Consider the following 19132-nt stretch of genomic DNA (forward strand, 5'->3'; position numbering starts at 1 on the left):
AATCTCAGGGTGAGCTGCAGAACGGAGGTCTGTAGTCCCCCAGAGACGGCAGCAGACAAACACAATCACTCACACCCAAGCTTCAGAACATTTTTATTGAGTCTTTGCAAAAGCCAAAGGAAAATGCAGGGCTGGGGTCAATTAACGTCAAAACAAATGGGAAAACGGTGGGGACATGGGCCAATCCCAACCCCGCCATCCCACAAGGGAGACCTTTCCAGTGAATAAAACAGCCAAGTCTGAATGGCGGAGCAGACTCAATGGGCCGAATGGTCTCATTCTAATCCTGTGTCTTATGATCTAATTGATCACCCGCTTCCAAGTAAAAGATGCCGGAGGGAACCCATTCATTCCCAAGGGAATCCATCCATACCAGGGACCAACGGGAAGTGGCACCTTGATTCCTCCTCTTCCAACCAGCCCGCATTCCAACGAAACGCTGCTATCCCAAGATGGATCCATTCCAGTGAACCAATCATTCCCGATGGATGGTGTGGTAATTGTCCAATCACCTCCCTACGTCGCCCTGGGGTCTCTGATTGGTGTGAGGTCAATACAAGAGCTCTGGTTATCTGGGCAGGGTCTCCCGACAACCCCAGGTGCTTCTCTCATGCATTGGACTGCAAATCGGAGTGGTGGGGCTTGTGGGCGTGTTTGCAGGGGCACTGGGCACTGGCCAGTGTTGCAGTGTGGCTGAGTGACCAGGGACAGCCACTGGAATAGTACTGAGGAATGGAGAGGTGAGATGGGGAATGGGAAGGCGAGGTTGGAGGGTGGAAGGCACTCCCACTTGTCGAGAAAGGTTTGCTAAGCTGCGGTACTGGAGTCTTCCTCCAGACGACACACCGCCTGGGACCACCCAGGATCGGCCGTGGTTCGCCTCGGAGCTGCCGACTACACAATGACAGTCATGGGGAAGCGGTTCAGTCCGCAGGCTTCCACGCCCCGGTAGATGCGGAAGTATCCCTGTCGAGGAGTAGAAAGGAGCGAGAGGTAAGTTTCTGTGGCCTGCCCCTAGCACGTCACAAACGACACATTTCACTGTATGCATTGATCTACACGTGACAGATACAGATAATCTGTCATCTTAAACAAAAGAGATTCTGCAGATGCTGGAAATCCGGAGCAACACAAAATGCTGGAGGAACTCAGCAGGTCAGACAGCATCTATGGAGAGGAATAAATGGTTTGACGTTTCAAGCTGACGCCCTTTATCAGGATTTCGGATGAATGGTCTCTGTCCAAAAGGAGACCATTGAGAAGAAGATAATAAAGTCAGGTTTACAGTGGAGCAAACGGAATAACAGAAGCATGAGAGGAACTGGCCGAAATTGACTGGAAGGAGACACTAGCAGGGACGATGGCAGAACTGCAATGGCTGGAGTGCTGGGGGCAATTTAGAAGACATGGGATAGGTACAGCTCAAAGATGAAGAAGTATTCTAAAGGGAGGGTGATGTAACAGTGGCCGACAAGGGAAGTCATGGCCAACATAAAATCAAAGAGAGGGCATATAATAGAGCAAAAATTAGTGGAAGGTTGGAGGATTGGAAAGCTTTTAAAAACCAACAGAAGGCAAATAAAAAGCCACAAGGAAGGAAAAGATGAAATATGAAGGTAAGCTAGCCCACAATTTAAAAGATGATACCTAAGGTTTTTTCAGACATAAAAGGCATAAAAGATAGACGAGAATAGATATTGGACCACTGCAAAAATGATGCCGGTGAAGTCGTAATGGGGGACAAAGAAATGGCAGATGAACTTAATAAGTATTTTGTATCAGTCCTCACTGCGGAAGACACTTGTAGAAAGCCAAAAATTCGTTAGTGTTGGCGGGGGGGAGGGCGTAGAAGTTGGAATTTCTAGAAATTGTAATTTCTAGGGTGAAGGTGCTTGGGAAACTGAAAGGTCTGAAGGTTGTTAATTCACCTGGACCAAATGGTGCATACCCCAGGGTTCTGAAAGAGGCGGCTGAAGAGACTGTGGAGGCATTACTGATGACCTTCCAAGAATTACTAGATTCTGGAATGGTACCAGAAGGCTGGAAAATTGCAAATGTCTCTCCGCTCTTCAAGTAGGGACAGAGGCAGTAGAAAGGAAATGGTAGGCCCATTAATCTGAACTCCGTGGTTGGGAAGATGTTGGAGTCGATTGTTAAGGATGAGGTTTCGGGGTTCTTGGAGGCACATGATAAAATAGGGAAAAGTCAGCACGGGAAACTCTTGCCTGACAAATCTGTTGGAATTCTTTGAGGAAATAACGAGCAGGATAGACAAAGGAGGAATTGATGGAAGTTGTTTCACACGGCCTTTGACAAGGTTCCACACATAAGGCTGCTTAACAAAGCTTCCATGGTACCAAAAGAAATATTCTAGCATGGATGGAAGATTGGCGGACAGACAGGAGTGATGCTACACTGAGGTAATGATTAGGGTTTTGTCTGTCGGTTCAAGAACCGGATGGTTGAAGGGAAGTAGCCGTTCTTGAACCTGGTGCTGTGGGACTTCAGGCTTCTGTACCTCCTGCCCGGTGGGAGGTCCGAGAAGATGGCAATGCTCGGATTGGGGGGGAGGGTCTATGTTGGTGGACGCTGCCTTCCTGAGACAGCTCCTCCTGTAGATGCGACCGATGGTGGGGAGGGATGTGACTGTGATGTACCAGGCTGGGTCCATCTCTCTCTGCAGTGATCGGGTCGGAGCGGGATGTGGACTGGAGCAAGAAGGTTCTTTCACTCAGTGAGCGATGAGGATCTGGAACTTATGGCTTGAAATCCTTCCCACGTTCATACAGCCCCGGGGACGGGCCCCGGAGCATTGAAGACCCACAGGAGCCTGCGTTTGCTATTTTGGGGGTGGGGGTGGATTAACAACTCCTCTTCCAAACCAGCGGGGATAGTACGGAGCCAACAGATTCAGACCACACGGTAATTTTCTGCTCGCGTTTGAGCTCACTTACGTTTTCGCCCCAGTTCCTTCCCCAACTGTTCTTTATTATCCAGTAAGGCAACTCCCTTTCTGAAACACAGAAAAAAGGGTCAAGGGAGCGTCCCATCGCCATCCGCCGCCGCTCCGCACACACTCCCCCCGGGGAAGAGCACCAGCGTGGAGTGGGAGCTGACAGCAAGTGCGAAGGTCGGAGACGCAGGGTGAATGGGAAGGCCGATCACTGCAGACGGCGCCCTTGATGTAGAGGTGACGGGTAGCATTTTGGGGAACTGCTAGGAATGTTGGGGGGAGTGTAAGGAGATCTGTATAAAGGTGGTGAATGGGATCAGGGCATCAGTTAAGGTGATCGGGGGTAAGTGGTGGGTGTGTGGGACGTCCTGCCAGGGGTGGTGTAGAGACAGATACATCAGGGACATTTAAGGTGATCGGAGGTAAGTGGTGAGTGTGTGGAATGTCCTGCCAGGGGTGGTGTAGAGACAGATATATTAGGGACATTTAAGTGACTCATAGACAGACACACGGATGATAAAAAAATAGTTTGACACAACATTGTTGGCTGAAGGGTTTGTACTGTGCTGTAAAGTTCAATGCTCTGTGTTCTAAATTTGCGGATGAGTGGGCCTACTCTAGAAGGGCAAGAGTGGGTGGGGAGTACCTGATTTAATGAAATTTAATATTCTTCTTTAAAAATGTATCTATTTTAGAGATTTTGGTTGATTTTCTTTTAATTGATATGCTGGTAACAGCAGATCTGTGAGATTTTCTCCCAGTGTAGATTAGGTGCAGTGGTTTGCATGGATTCGATGGGCTGAAGGGTCTGTTTTTGTGTGGGACTCACCGACTCCATACCCCACAATCAGTGGCACATGATTGAGTCTGTAGGGGGAGCACCAAAACGAGTTGGGACGGAGGATGCCTCCCTTGTAGCCCTGGGCAAAGGAGAGAAAATAAACGATTCATTTCCAAAGTCCGATACTGGTCCGCAGAATACCAGACGGCCATTAGATATAGGAGCAGAACTGAGCCGCCCGGCAAGGGATATTGCTCTGCCATTCCATCTTGGCTGATCCGATTCCTCACAAACCCACTCGTCTGCCTTCTCCCCATAACACGTCATGTCCTGACTAATCAAGAAACTATCAACCTCTGCTTTAAACACACCCAATGACTTGGCCTCCATAGCCATTTATGGCACTGAATTCAACAGATTCGCCACCCTCTGGCTACAGAAAATCCTCATCTCTGTTCTAAATGGACGTCCCTCTATTCTGAGGCTGTGGTGTCTGGTTCGAGACTCCCCCAGCATTGGAAACATCCTCTCCACATCCACTCTATCTGTGTCCTCTGGTCTTAGACTCCCCACTATAGGAAACATCCTCTCCACATCCACTCTATCTGTGTCCTCTGGTCCTAGACTCCCCAGCTATAGGAAACATCCTCTCCACATCCACTCTATCTCTGTCCTCTGGTCCTAGACTCCCCCACTACAGGAAACATCCTCTCCACATCCACTCTATCTGTGTCCTCTGGCCCAGACTCCCCCACTGTAGGAAACATCCTCTCCACACCCACTCTATCTGTGTCCTCTGGTCCTAGACTCCCCCACTGCAGGAAACATCCTCTCCACACCCACTCTACCTGTGTCCTCTGGTCCTAGACTCCCCCACTATAGGAAACATCCTCTCCACATCCACTCTATCTGTGTCCTCTGGTCCTAGACTCCCCCACTGCAGGAAACATCCTCTCCACACCCACTCTATCTGTGTCCTCTGGTCCTAGACTCCCCCACTATAGGAAACATCCTCTCCACATCCACTCTATCTGTGTCCTCTGGTCCTAGACTCCCCCACTGCAGGAAACATCCTCTCCATATCCACTCTATCTGTGTCCTCTGGTCCTAGGCTCCCCCACTATAGAAAACATCCTCTCCATATCCACTCTATCTGTGTCCTCTGGCCTCGACTCCCCCACTGCAGGAAACATCCTCTCCACATCCACTCTATCAAGGCCTTCAAATATTTGATGGGTTTCAGTGAGATTCCCCACCCCACATTCTTCCAAACTCCAGTGAGTACGGACCAAAGCTATCAAGCACTCTTCGAACTTTAATCCTTTGATTCCCAGAATCTTTCTGGTGAATCTCCTCAGAACCTCATAGGGATGTGGTGGGTGGGTGACGCAGGAATGAGATCGGTTGTGGAATTTAGACTGAAACTGGTCAGGGTTTCGATCAGAAACGTTTACACCAGTATGCGTCGGAGGCAGAGCCGTGCGAGTCTGGGTGTGGGCGGGGGGGAGGGAAAGCAAGGTGGTGGGGGGGGGGGGGAGAGTGAGGCGGGTCAGAGGGGAGTGAGGGGGAGAGCGTGGTAATAGGATGGTCAGAGGGAGAGGGGAGGAGGGCGAGAGGGAGGAGAAGATGGAGAGAGAGAGGGGAGGGAGCAAGAGGGAAGGGAAGTTTGTGAGGGAGAGGGAGAGAGGGAGAGGGGGAGTGGGGTTGAGGGGTAGTGGGGGTGAGCGATGAGGGGATGAGGAAGAGAGTAGGGAGAGATAGATGGGGAGGGATGGGTAGAGGGAGAGAGGGAGAAGGTCTGAAGAGATATTTCAGGGTGGGTGTTATCCTCCAGAGTCTGCCGGTACGGAGCAGGCGCCTGCGGGGTACCACGTCGACAGGAGCCTGTGATCAGTGGGCTGACCCCAAGCTCTTTCTCATGGTGCCACACCGAAAGCCCGGCACCGGCTTCTGAGGAGGAGACGACGACGTTCCCAGGCAGCGGTGTGCGGGCGGGAGAAAGCGGAGGCGGGTCGGGCGGAGGCGGAGGAGGGTCGGGCGGAGGCAGAGTCGGGCAGGGGTGGTCGGGCGGAGGCAGGGTCGAGCGGGCGGGAGAAAGCGGAGGCTGGTCCGGAGAAGGCGGAGGCGGAGGGTTTCGGGCGAAGGCGGGTCGGGAGAAGGCAGAGGCGGGTCGGGCGAGGCGGGTCGGGAAGAGGGGGCCTTACTTTCAGTGCTCGCGCATTCATCATGACGAGGATGGGTCCTCTCTTGGCCACCCACCTCTTCATTTCTGCAGGAGAGAAAGGGAAACGTCACAAATGGAAACGGTGCGGCCCATCTCCCCAAAGCTATCCCCTCCCTCGCCCCTCCCCCGACCATCTGAATGCCATACGACGTCTCATTGTTGCCCAGCAAGACGATGGCCTGCCCTCTCAGCAACCCCAATTCATATCCCACCATCTCCAAACCCCACCCAGTTGTCCTGTCCACTCCTGCCCCACACACACTGGGCGGGGGGTGGTCAAGGCAATTAACCCAGCGACCCCCGGGATGTGGGACGTGACCGGAGCACCCGGCGGGAGATTCACACGGTCACAGGGAACGCAGGCAGTCAGGGTCCCAGGAACCTCCCAGCCACCGGTGAGGGGTTTGCCTCAGCTTCCTTGGGCACCCTGCTTCAACCGGTTCACCACCCGCAGTAAAACGGTGCCCACCCCAGGGTCCGGTCCTCTCCGGCTGCCAGCGCCGAAGGTGGGCAGACCGCCTGGCACGGTCTCGGTGGGTGGTAAACCGGGAAGGGGGTGTGTCCGCCCGCACTGACCACCCCACCCACCGCTCAGGGCTGCCGCGGCGACTCACCGCGCTCATGAGGCCTGATGTTCCTGTAGGTCAGGACACGGGCAACGCTGAGACTGCGCCGGAACCTGCAGTGGTGCTTCGCTGCCCGGTAGGGATAGCTCCTCTGAGACATCATCCCCCCTGTCAACAAAGGTCCGCATTATCTCCGCTGTCTTCCGTCCTCCCCGGGAATCCCCCACCAATTGCCCGAGAGAAGAAGACCCCGCCGCCCCAGCGTGCCTGTCCTTCGAGCCTCTCCTACGGACAGCAACACCCCTCGGCATTCAGAACGTCCCAGACTCCAAACGGAGCAGGTCGACTCTCCTTACTCAGGGAGAAGGGGGGTCCCGGGTGAGATTAAGCGGGTGGGAGACGGGATCGCATTGGGATTAACGGGAGCGGAGTTGGGGGTGGGGGTTGGGGAGAGACTAAAGATTAAAGACAGCGGGAGACAGGGTTATGGTGGGTTATAAAGGAGTGCAAAATGGGGTCCCTGTGGGATTAAAAGGAGCGGGGGGGGGGCATAGGATTGAAGAGAGCGGGAGAGAGGGTCCCGGTGGGATTAAAGGGAGCGGGAGACGGGACCCGGTGGGATTAATGCGAGCGGGAGACGAGGTCCCATAGGAATTAATTCGAGCGGGAGACGGGGTCCCGGTGGGATTAATGCGAGCGGGAAACGGGGTCCCACAGAGATTAATTCGAGCGGGAGACGGGGACCTGGTGGGATTAATGTGAGCAGGAGACGGGGTCCTGGTCGGATTAAAGGAAGTGGGAGACGAGGTCCTGGTGGGATTAAAGGGAGTGGGAGATCGGGTCCCGGTGGGATTAATGCGAGTGAGAACGGGTCCCAATGGGATTAAGCGAGCGGGAGAAGTTGTCCCGGTAGGATTAAAGGGAGCGAGGGAAATACTACTAAATGAACCAGATGTCAAGTCATCCAGATTTGCAGAATATCGGAGACTGGATTTTACTCTGCATCCGCTTTGAGAAGACAAGATCTGTGAAGTGAGACCGAGAGTGTAAGGGAGATACTGAATCAGACAATGCATTGAGCAGAGGAACAGGTTGTAAAGGAAGAATGGCCTCCACTTCTCACCATTATCCAAAGCTCTATAAATCAGAGTGAACACCTCGACCATCTTGATTGACTCAAGTTCTGTCCCTAGGCTGGTCTGGACCGGTCTCCGGCTGATCAAAAGTTATCCCCCATGTCCTCCATACCAGAAACATGTTCCCTCCCCTCCAATGCAACAATCCACCCTCCCATCTTGTGGAGAAGAAATGGAAACTTTCCACAGGTCAGGCAGGAGAGAGTGAGAGGGAGAGAGAGACTGAGTCAACATGTCACGCTTGAGACCTGATATCAGTGCAGTGAGAGCTCGTGAAGGGATATAGATAGGATAATTGAATGGGCCTGGATATGGTTTGGGGTTACTGATGCACTCAAATGTTCTGGGAGATCTTCGCTCTGTGATTTTTACAAATGACCTGGATGAGGAAGTAGAGATTTGGGTTAGTAAATTTGCTGATGACACAGGGGTTGGGGGTGTTGTGGATAGTGTGGAGGGCTGTCAGAGGTCACAGCGGGACATCGATAGGATGCAAAACCGGGCTGAGAACTGGCAGAGAGAGCTCAACCCAGATTAGTGTGAGGTGGTTCATTTTGGTAGGTCAAATATGATGGCAGAATATAGTATTAAGGGTAAAACTCTTGGCAGTGTGGAGGATCAGAAGGATCTTGGGGACAGAGTCCATAGGATACTCAAAGCTGCTGCGCAGGTTGACTCTGTGGTTAAGAGGGCATATGGAGCATTGGTCAGTTTGGAGCAATTTCTCTTATTCAATTTCTTCCACCAGGCCATCAGGCTGCTAAGTTCATGCTGACACAACTGTATTTCTCTGCTATATTGACGGTCCCGTGGTGCATTATAATTATTATAGATTGCACAATGCCCATTTGAATGTAACGGAGAGATTTTTACTCCTGGTGTGTATGAAGGATGTAAGTAATGAAGTCATTTCAAGGTCCTCAGCTTCACTGGTGGACCTGGTCCCGAATCTACCATCCTCTGCAGAGTGGGAAGCTTGCGACGCCGCTGCTAAGCGGTCTGTCCCTGCTATGGGCCAGTCCTCGCACGCCAGGAGGGTTATCGGGCAGCTCACTTACCCAGGTGCATAATGCTTCTGAAGGCGTTGTAAGGGTAGCCACCTTTACAGGCTCTGTCAAAGTGGTCACAATCCAGGAGCACTGCGGATATCAATGAGAGGAGACTTCGGTTACAGCGAAGGCAGCGGTGCTGCGGGGCGTGTCCCGGGACGGTGGGGGAGGGCGCGGGTCATTACCTTGCTCCGACATGCTGATCAGTCGCTTGGTCTTGAGGAACCACATGGACTCCAGGTTGGCGATGGTTCCGAAGGCCCAGCAGGAGCCACACCGCCCCTGCAGGGACAGAGAGAGAGCCCGGTGGCCTGCTTCAGTCTGTTTCTCTCACCACATTCCCCTTGCTGTTACCCTCCTCCATCCCTCAGTACCCTCTTCCTCCACAGAACTCGTCTGCCCGCACGGCACTGTTACGCTCTATTCTGCATTGTGACTGTTTTACTACGAAGCCCTGTGATCTCATGTCTGGGAACAGTCTGCAATGCCCGCATAAAGACATAGCAGCAGAATTAGGCCATTCAGCCCATCAGGTCTGCTACTCTATTCCATCATGGCTGATTTATTCTGCTGTCTCTTACCCCCAGCTTGACCTGACTCATCTCCCATTGCTATCTGTATCCATCCGAGCCTGGTACAGCAAAATCGGTACACAGCCCAGCCAGGTATACCAAAACCTGCAGCCATCCAAGCCTGGTACAGCAACATCTGTACCTATCCCAGACTGGTACGGCAATATCCGTACCTATCCCAGACTGGTACGGCAACATCTGTACCCATCCCAGACTGGTACGGCAACATCTGTACCCATCCCAGCCTGGTAGGGCAACATCTGTACCAATCCCAGGCTGGTAGGGCAACATCTGTACCCAGCCCAGCCAGGTATATCAAAATCTGTACACATCCCAGCCTGGTACAGCAATATCTGTACCCATCCCAGCCTGGAACGGCAACATCTGTACCCATCCCATCCTGGTACGGCAAAATCTGTACCCATCCCAGGCTGGTAGGGCAACATCTGTACCCATCCCAGCCTGGTACGGCAACACCTGTACCCAGCCCAGCCAGGCATATCAAAATCTGTACCCATCCCAGACTGGAACGGCAACATCTGTACCCATCCCAGACGGGTACGGCAACATCTGTACCCATCCCAGCCTGGTACGGCAAAATCTGTACCCATCCTAGACTGGTACGGCAACATCTGTACCCGTCCCATCCTGGTAGGCAACATCTGTACCCAGGCCAGCCAGGTATATCAAAATCTGTACCCATCCCAGCCTGGTACGGCAACATCTGTACCCATCCCAGCCTGGTACGGCAACATCTGTACCCATCCCAGCCTGGTACGGCAACATCTGTACCCATCCCAGCCTGATATATCAAAATCTGTACCCATCCCAGACTGGTACGGCAACATCTGTACCCAGCCCAGCCTGGTACGGCAACATCTGTACCCATCCCAGCCTGGTACGGCAACATCTGTACCCAGCCCAGCCTGATATATCAAAATCTGTACCCATCCCAGCCTGGTACGGCAACATCTGTACCCAGCCCAGCCTGGTACGGCAACATCTGTACCCAGCCCAGCCTCGTACGGCAACATCTGTACCCAGCCCAGCCTCGTACGGCAACATCTGTACCCATCCCAGCCTGATATATCAAAATCTGTACCCATCCCAGCCTGATATATCAAAATCTGTACCCATCCCAGCCTGGTACGGCAACATCTGTACCCATCCCAGCCTGGTACGGCAACATCTGTACCCAGCCCAGCCTGCACTCAGAAAAGAAACTAACATAATCAACGACCAGCTACTCCACAGCCCTCACCCCAACCCGCCCCCACACCCTTCAGTCCTTCCCTTTTCTCCCCGGGCACGTCGGACAGAGGGTAAAAGTGTGAGGCAGCACGAAACACTAGAGTCAAGGACAGCTTCGATCCCGACTCTTGAATCGTCCTCACAATAAAAAGACCCCCATGATAGGAAACATCCTCCCCACATCCACTCTATCTGTGTCCTCTGGTCCTCGTCTCCTCCACTATAGGAAACATCCCCTCCACATCCACTCTATCTGTGTCCTCTGGTCTTAGACTCCCCCACTATAGGAAACATCCTCTCCACATCCACTCTATCTGTGTCCTCTGGTCCTAGACTCCCCCACTATAGGAAACATCCCCTCCACATCCACTCTATCTGTGCCCTCTGGTCCTGGGCTCCCCCACTATAGGAAACATCCCCTCCACATCCACTCTATCTGTGTCCTCTGGTTCTAGACTCCCCCACTACAGCAAATATCCTCTCCACATCCACTCTTTCTGTGCCCTCTTGTCTTAGACTCCCCCACCATAGGATACATCCACTGTATCTTGACCTTTCAATATTTGCTCTCTTTCAATGAGTCTCCCCGCCCCCACCGACACTTCCCCCTGTCCACTCTTTCTTCTGAACTCTGCCTAGTGCAGACTCTGAGTTATCAAACATTTTTCAACTTTTTTATGTTGGAAAGGAAATTTATTCAGGGTTGGTAATAATACTAATTTTGGTAAGGAGGATGTGTTGGTTGGACAGACAGTGCGGAGGTGTGTGGATAGGGAGGGAAGGCCAGTCAAACTCCTGGTCTGTTTACCCCGGACCTTTCCGAGAAGCCAATTTTCGTTCCAGGCAGCAGGATTCTGCACCTCTGCTCAGGGTTGATCTCTGACTGAAGGTCCCTGAAGAAGAACCAGAGAGTGTCTGAAGCCGGAAGTATGTGATGGGACGGTGTGGAGGGAGATTCACTCTGTTTCTGACCCCGGGAGTGTGTGATGGGACGGTGTGGAGGGAGCTCCACTCTGTGTCTGACCCCGGGAGTGTGTGATTGGACAGTGTGGAGGGCGCTTCGCTCTGTGTCTGACCCTGGGAGTGTGTGATGGGACGGCGTGGAGGGAGCTTCACTCTGTGTCTGAGCCCGGGAGTGTGTGATGGGACGGTGCGGAGGGAGCTTCACTCTGTTTCTGACCCCGGGAGTGTGTGATGGGACGGTGTGGAGGGAGATTCACTCTTTGTCTGACACCGGGAGTGTATGATGGGACGGTTTAGAGGGAGATTCACTCTGTGTCTGACCCCAGAAGTCTGTGATGGTCCGGGGTGGAGGGAGCTTCACTCTGTGTCTGACCCCAGGAGTCTGTGATGGGACGGTGTGGAGGGAAATTCACTCTGTGTCTGACCCTGGGAGTGTGTGATGGGACAGCGTAGAGGGAGCTTCACTCTGTTTCTGACCCCGGGAGTGTTTGATGGGACAGTGTGGAGGGGGCTTCACTTTGTGTCTGACCCCGGTAATGTATGATGGGACTGTGTGGAGGGAGATTCACTCTGTGTCTGAGCCGGGAGTGTGTGATGGGACGGTGTAGAGGGAGCTTCACTCTGTGTCTGACCCCGGGAGTGTTTGATGGGATGGTGTGGAGGGAGATTCACTCTGTGTCTAACTCCCGTAATGTGTGATGTGACTGTGTGGAGGGAGATTCACTCTGTGTCTGAGCCGGGAGTGAGTGATGGGATGGTGTGGAGGGAGATTCACTCTGTGTCTGACCCCGGTAATATGTGATGGGACTGTGTGGAGGAAGATTCACTCTGTGTCTGAGCCGGGAGTGTGTGATGGGACAGTGTGGAGGGAGCTTCACTCTGTGTCTGACCCCGGGAGTGTGTGATGGGATGGTATGGAGGGAGCTTCACTCTGTGTCTGACCCATACAGACCCTGGATGGTGAGGTGCTGTCCACACCCATCTCATCGCCATCCTCTCCCTCCTGCAGTCTCTCCTCCAGGGACATCTGATCAAGTAGAGTCTTGGCCCGTCCTGGTAGGGACGTACCTGATTTTTGACTGACGTTACCGCACCATAACTTCTCCAGTCTATTCGCCGACGAATCCGACAGTCCGCGATCGGTTCGGCCACCGGCACCTTCGCCATCTCCTGCATCCAGGACGTGTCGTTCATCATCAACGGGTTGAGGTAGAACTGCTCGAATTCTTCGTCTGAGGAGAGGGGAAGGAAGACAATTACCGACCGTTCCTGCCCAGGCACGATGGGCTGGGGTCAGCTCGGGGAGCGTATAACGAGCAGAATTCAAGTTCAGAGGGACTGGGGACGCTGAGCTTGGGATGTGGGGGCTTGTTTTGATGGGATCGGGTTGTTTCAGACTGAGCCTGTCCTCTTGTCGGAGATGAAGATGGGACATGTTTGTCACTTGAAGACTCAGATGCTCTGTGATTCGTTTGCATCCAATTAGATCAGCGGGTTTGCGTTGGGGGCAGCCGACGGTGTCACCACCAACTCTCTAACCCAAAAGCAATACGCCTCTAGACGGTGGGAGTATACTTGGAGACGTCCCACACCTTCACTGGCAGCGACAGGGATTGGTCCCCTCCCGGTCTCCGCCGCGCTGTTGCGCCACGTCTTGGCCAAAGGAGGCCACTTGGCCCATTGCTTTGTGCCAGCCCCAGAACCCCTCTGGTGTCTCTTGGCCCAGGGCCCCGGGGAGACTGGGCCTTATCTAGACCCTTTTAAAGTCCTGATTGCTTCAAAGTCCACCCTGGACAGATTTTAAAGAGATCAGCTCTGCTTGCTAATGCAGTAATTCCCCAACCTACTAACCCCAACCAATCATCTTCAGACTGTGGGAGGAGACCAGAGCCCCCCCCCTCACCCCGAAGAAACCCCTGCATTCACGGGGAGGGTGTACCAACTCGTTACCGACAGTGGCGGGGGTGGAACCCCGTTCTCACATTCCCACTGCTGTGAAGGGTTGGACTCAACATTGTGCCTGTGAGCTGCTCCGTGGTCAGGACAGTCGGTCTCTGAGCGAACAGGTGACTCCCACTTGGTCTCTCGTATCCGCTGCCCAGAGCAGGCCTCGGGGACCCCTGGCCCGTGGAGCGTAGCAGCTTCCCCGCGTGTCCCTGCCTGAACTGCTCACCTCTCAGTTCAGTAGGACAGAGCAGAGCACAGCACGGGGACAGACCCTGCTCTACGTCTTGTTGCTGCCGAGGTTAACCCTCTTTATCCGCCTGCCCGGGGATCCACATCCCTCCCTTCCCTGCGTGTCTAAATGCCGCTCCCCACACCGCCCCTTCTCTGCCCTCACATCTCCCCTCACTCCCATCTCAACGATGCCCCAGTCTTGAACCTGATGTCACGAACATCGATTTCCCAAACGTCCGGGAATTGCACCCCGCCCTTCCCCACTTTCCTCTCTCAACGCATCTCCTCACCTGCCCATCGCCTCCCACTGGTGCCCCCCTCCTTCTCTTTCTTCCCTGGCCTGCTCGCCTCTCCTATCTCATCACCTTCCCAGCTCTTTACTTCACCGTGCCCCCTCTCCCGGTTCCACCTCTCTCCTCCCAGCTTCTTACTCTGGCTGCTCATTTCTTTTTCCCAGTCCTGATTAAGAGTGTCAGACTGTGCACTCTTCTCCATAGACGCTGCCTGGCCTGCTGAGTTCCTCCACTGTTCTGTGTGTGTGTGTGTGTGTTGCTCAGATTTCCAGCATCCGCAGGTTTTCTCATGTTAAAGACGTTCTCTCTACAACTTGACACGTGTATCCTTCGAACAGGACGCTCTAATAAGATGATAATACTCTCTATTCCGGTCAGCACCTCTGCTGCACCCTCTACGATGAAAAGAGAAACTCTCACCTGGTCAGACAGCGTCTGAGGGAACGGAAGCACAGGAAACATTGCGGAACCAAGTTCCTTTGTGAGGGTCAGCATGGTGGCGCAGGGGGCAGAGCTGCTGCCTCAGTGACCCAGAGACGCGGGTTCGATCCCAGCCTCCGGCTTTGTGTGCATGTGTGTAAACTACTCACTGTAAATTCTCCAACCCCAACGGGGTGGGGTGGGGTGGGAGGGGGAATAAAATGCAATCGGTGTAATTCGAGGTTAATGGTCAGCATAGAGTTAATGGCCCAAAGGGCAGCTCCCAGATTCACACTGCACAACAGGACTTTTAGAATAGAGAGTCTGGACCGAACTCTCCCAGAGCCGAACCGGTGGGTGGGGGGTTTGTTGTCACCCCAGGCTGCCGGTACCTGTCATGTCACTGAATTTGGTGACTCCATGCTCGGCCGTCCCTCTGTCGTCGTCTTCCATCTGTTCAGCTTTCTTCATGTTCTCCACGAAGATCTGGAAGCGGCGATTCTCTTCTGCCGAGAGAGAGGGAGTGTGTAAGGAGCGACAGGAGAGAGAGAGAAGAAGAGGAGAGGATGGGAGTGCGAAAGAGATGCAGAGAGCGAGAGAAGGGGGATTTGAGGAAGTGTGTGAGGAGAGAGCAGGAAAACTGTGTGAGGGGAGCGAAGGGGGCAGGAACGAATGTGAGAGTTCAGAGAGAGAGAGAGAGAGAGAAAATGTGCGAGCAGAGACAGTTTTGGAGCTGGGGGACGAGTGTGTGACAGAGAGGGGAAGGGAGAAGGGGAGAGAGATAAAGAGGTGAGAGAGATGTAAGGTGTGTGTGTGGGGGAGAGAGAAAGTGAGAGGGGAGAGAATGAGTGTGGGACGAGAAGGAGAGGGTGAATGTGTAAGAGAGAGCAGGACAGAGAAAGAGGGAGTGGGGGAAGGTGTAGAAGGGGGTGTTGGTGCCCAGTAGAACCCTCTGTTCCTCCACCCCTCTCTCCCTCCCTCCCCACACCCTTTGTCCGACCCCCTTCTCCCCATCCCTTCCCGGGACAGAACGAGTCCGGTTCCCCTTACCTTCCTCTCCGTCATAACTCCTGTTGTAAGCCACTTTGAACTCCTCGAAATCGGACCGCATTTGGAACTGGGGACGGAAGAAGTTGCCGTTAGTCGGGAATCTCCTTCCCTCAATCCGTGTCGCTGGGAACCTCTGAGAAGGCCATCCCAGCCCTGAGCAGTGAGGGCCGCCCCCGCCCGCCCTCTCCGCGGTACGGACACACCCTTGGTGTGGATGGTGTGGAGGGGGACGGGGTTAGTGAAGGTGCGGTAGAGGGGAAGGGGACAGTGTGGAAGTGGCCGTGGTGATTGATGCAGTGGAGGGGGATGAAACTGTGGAGAATACGGGAGTGAAGAGGAATGGAGGGGGGTCGATTTAGAGGGGAGGGGAGTGAGGAGTGGTGGAGGGGGTTGTAGGGGGAGAGGACGGGGATGGAGAGGGAGGGGGAGGGGGATGGAGTGGGGAGCGAAAGGAAAATACAGGGCAGTGAGGGGAAAGCCGACAGGGGAGTGAGGTCGAGGGCGAGGGAGGGCAGTGAGGGGAAGGGAAAGGGTGGTGGAGCGGTGGCGAGGGAGGGAGGCCGGATGGGGTGAGGACAGGAAGTGTTGGGGGAGGGAACGGAGGGAGTGAGTGTGGAGTTGAAGTGAGTGCATGTGGACGGTGGGGGATGAGTGGTTGTGTTGGGTGAAGGGAGGGAAGACGGACGCAGAGTTTGAAACAGGATGAAGAGGAACCAAGAGGAATGGGCGATGCTGTTGGATGGGGTGGGGGGGGTTTCTGCCAGAGGGAGGCAGAGGTTTAGGTTGAGTGGTGAAAGGCTGAACAGGAATCTGAGCGGTAAATTCTACACCCAGCGGGTGCTGAATGCATGGGACGAGCTGCCGGGTGAAGTAAGGGTGAGCCGGATTATTCCCAGGGCAGCTCCATCCGTCCACATTCGGGAGGGACCGTGATGGGTCAGTAACGAAAGCAGGGAGGGCACCGTGGTCGGCAGCGACTGGTTGAGCCGAATGGCCTGTCCCCTCCGAGACCCCGCAGCGGTGAGACTCTCCAGCACTGCCGCTGTTCAGCAGCCGCCTCGGCTGCCTGCTTTCCCTGGTCGCAGGCGAGGGGATACCCCAGGGTCCCGACGCTCCGCTCCGAAACGGCCGAAGAGACCTCATGGTCAGCGCGCCTCGGCGCTCCGTCACCTACCATTTCCTCGTCCTCCTCATCTTCTGGCAGATCCGCCGGGGAGGAGCACCGAGACGGGACGACCTGGGTTGCCACCAGGCAGGCAACAAGAAGCCGGAACATTGCGATATCCGCACAACAGAGCAGGACCTGGAGTCGGGGGTGAAGGGGGGTGGTGCGGTGCGGAGGAATGGTCAGTGAAAACTGCGGCTGTTCCCTCCGTTTACTCCACTCCCCGGGGTTGCTACCTCATCTCCCGAGGGTCCTTGACTCACTACACGGAGCGGTCCCTCCCTCGTCAGTACGGAGGAAGCGCGAGTGTGCCATGGGTGGGGGAGCACAGTAACGTTTTAGTGGGGAGGTGGAACCCGTGCGTGGCCCAGTCAACGGCATGGGAGCACCCCCTCCCCTCCCACAGTGCAGAAATCCCTCACCGCTCTCCCACAGCACGCAGATCCCTCAACACCCCGTCCCACAATGCAGAGAATCCTCACCACCCCCTACAGCACGGAGATCCCTCACCCCCTCCCTCAATACAGAGATCCCTCACCACCACGTCCCACAGCACGGAGATCCCTCACCCCCTCCCTCACTACAGAGATCCCTCACCACCACGTCCCACAGCACGGAGATCCCTCACCACCACCCCCCGCAGCGCTGAGATCCCTCGCCACCCCCCACAATGCAGAGATCCCTCACAACCCCCACCCCCACAGCGCAGAGATCCCTCACCACCCCTCCACAATGCAGAGATCCCTCACCACCCATCCTAGAGTGCAGAGCTCCCTCAGCATTAATAGCAAGTCTCACTGGACAAAGGTGGGTGGGGCGGGATGTGGGTGGGGGAGACGGTGACTGACTGAGAGGGAGACGACATCCTCTGCCCCTCCCGTCAGACTGGCCCCGTTCCAGGAAGCCAGTCTCTCCAAGGACGAACACTGGCAATTCTTGACAACGTGCTCACTCACCACACTCGTTCGGACAACACCAGCCGCTGTGGTGGACTGTAAGGACGCGTACCGTCTCTTATAGTCCCTGTCTGGCCCCTCCCCCCCCATCTGATCCTATCACCGCCCCCCGTCCAACGGACACCCCGCACTGATAAGGTCCTGAACGATGTTACAATCCCACTTCCCCCTTCCACCAACGGACGCCCACCGTCGCCCACTTCCCCCCACCCTCCCGAGCTGCTCGGGACGTTAGTAACCCCCTCCTCGGCCCTCTCTACTGAAACAGCAGCCCTCGCCGCTCTGCCTCAGAACCTGAGGAATGAGTTGCCGCAGTCGACTGTGGAGGCAAACTCACTGAGTGAATTTAGAGTGGAGGTCGATAATCTCTTGATTAGACAGGCCTTGAAAGGTTACAGGAAGAAGGCAGGAGAATGGGTTTGAGAGGGATAATAAATCAGCCAGGATGCGATAGAGGAGCAGACTCGATGGGCTGAATGGCCTAATTCAGCTCCTATGTCTTGTGGCCTTAAGGAAACAAAGCCGTCCCCGACCCTGAGTTAAACCAAGCACAGACGAAGTCAAGTTTAATTCAGTGCACACGAGCGCCTGTGGGTACGTGTGCCATCGGGAAGGAGGTACAGGAGCCTCAGGTCCCACACCACCAGGTTCAGGAACAGTTATTACCCTCAACCATCAGGCTCCTGAACCAGTGAGGATAACCTCAACTCTGAACTGATTCAATAGACAATTGACAATAGGTGCAGCAGTAGGCCATTCGGCCCTTCGAGCCAGCAACGCCATTCACTGTGATCATGGCTGATCATCCACAATCAGTATCCAGTTCCTGCTTTATCCCCATAACCTTTGATTCTGATATCTTTAAGAGCTCTATCCATCTCTTTCTTGAAAGCATCCAGAGACTTGGCCCCCACTGCCTTCTGCCTTCAGATGTCAGCATACACAACCCTGAGATTCTCACGTCATCGTACACAACCCTGAGATTCCTACATCCACATACACAGCCCTGAGATACACTTTCTCGCCCGCATGCTGAGTAGATTGAAGAAAGACAGCAGAATTAATGAAAGGCAGCAGCCAACAGGTCTGACAAACAAACAACGTGCAGACGACGACAATCTACGCTGATACAAAAAGTAATATCAATCAGTCCTGATGAAAGGTCTCAGCCCGAAACATGGACCGCTCTCGCTTTGCTGTCACTGCTGGCTGCCCTACTGTGTGTTCCTCCAACACATCGCATGTGTTGCTTCGAATCCCTGCATCTGCAGATTCTCTGCTGTTTGTGAAATTAAAATGTAATAATTGTTGTTAGCATTCATATTAAGTTCAAAGTCTGACAAATTATATTCTGACCAACACATTACTACAGAGAGGACAATCCATGATGACCCCCTGATATTATGTTACAGGATACACACTCAAGAACAGCTTGCTCAATAGAGTCAGAATCATAATCAGGTTTAATATCCCTGACATAAGTCGTGAAATTGGTTGTTTTGTAGCATTCCAAACACACATAGCCTACAGATATCAATTAGTGAAAAACAGCAGGAAGATGCGGAATTAAACGAT

At 54.0% G+C, this 19132-nt stretch overlaps 1 protein-coding gene across 1 annotated transcript; it reads right to left on the reverse strand.

The window, feature by feature from the left end:
* Window positions 1-76: 76 nt before the first annotated feature.
* LOC140192804 (cathepsin F-like) lies at window positions 77-17630 on the reverse strand. Its single transcript, XM_072250282.1, has 12 exons — window positions 17558-17630; window positions 16611-16739; window positions 15437-15503; window positions 14779-14892; window positions 12564-12727; window positions 8895-8991; window positions 8719-8799; window positions 6573-6692; window positions 5939-6003; window positions 3783-3873; window positions 2955-3013; window positions 77-966 (listed from the first exon to the last, which is right to left on the reverse strand). The coding sequence occupies exons 2-12, from the start codon at window positions 16710-16712 to the stop codon at window positions 895-897; spliced, it is 1032 nt and encodes a 343-aa protein (XP_072106383.1). The 5' UTR covers window positions 16713-16739; window positions 17558-17630; the 3' UTR covers window positions 77-894.
* Between the last annotated feature and the right edge of the window lie 1502 nt (window positions 17631-19132).

The sequence above is a fragment of the Mobula birostris genome, unplaced genomic scaffold (assembly GCF_030028105.1).
Source record: "Mobula birostris isolate sMobBir1 unplaced genomic scaffold, sMobBir1.hap1 scaffold_268, whole genome shotgun sequence".
NCBI classification, from domain to species: domain Eukaryota; kingdom Metazoa; phylum Chordata; class Chondrichthyes; order Myliobatiformes; family Myliobatidae; genus Mobula; species Mobula birostris.

Excerpts from the sequence above, each read along its gene's own strand:
- LOC140192804 (XM_072250282.1), bottom strand. The coding sequence starts at position 16,712 with ATGTTCCGGCTTCTTGTTGCCTGCCTGGTGGCAACCCAGGTCGTCCCG. Across the intron at positions 8,992-12,563 it reads TAACGTCAGTCAAAAATCAG|GGGCGGTGTGGCTCCTGCTG; the intron begins GTACGTCCCTAC and ends CTGTCCCTGCAG. Across the intron at positions 3,874-5,938 it reads TGAATGCGCGAGCACTGAAA|GGCTACAAGGGAGGCATCCT; the intron begins GTAAGGCCCCCT and ends TCCTTTGCCCAG.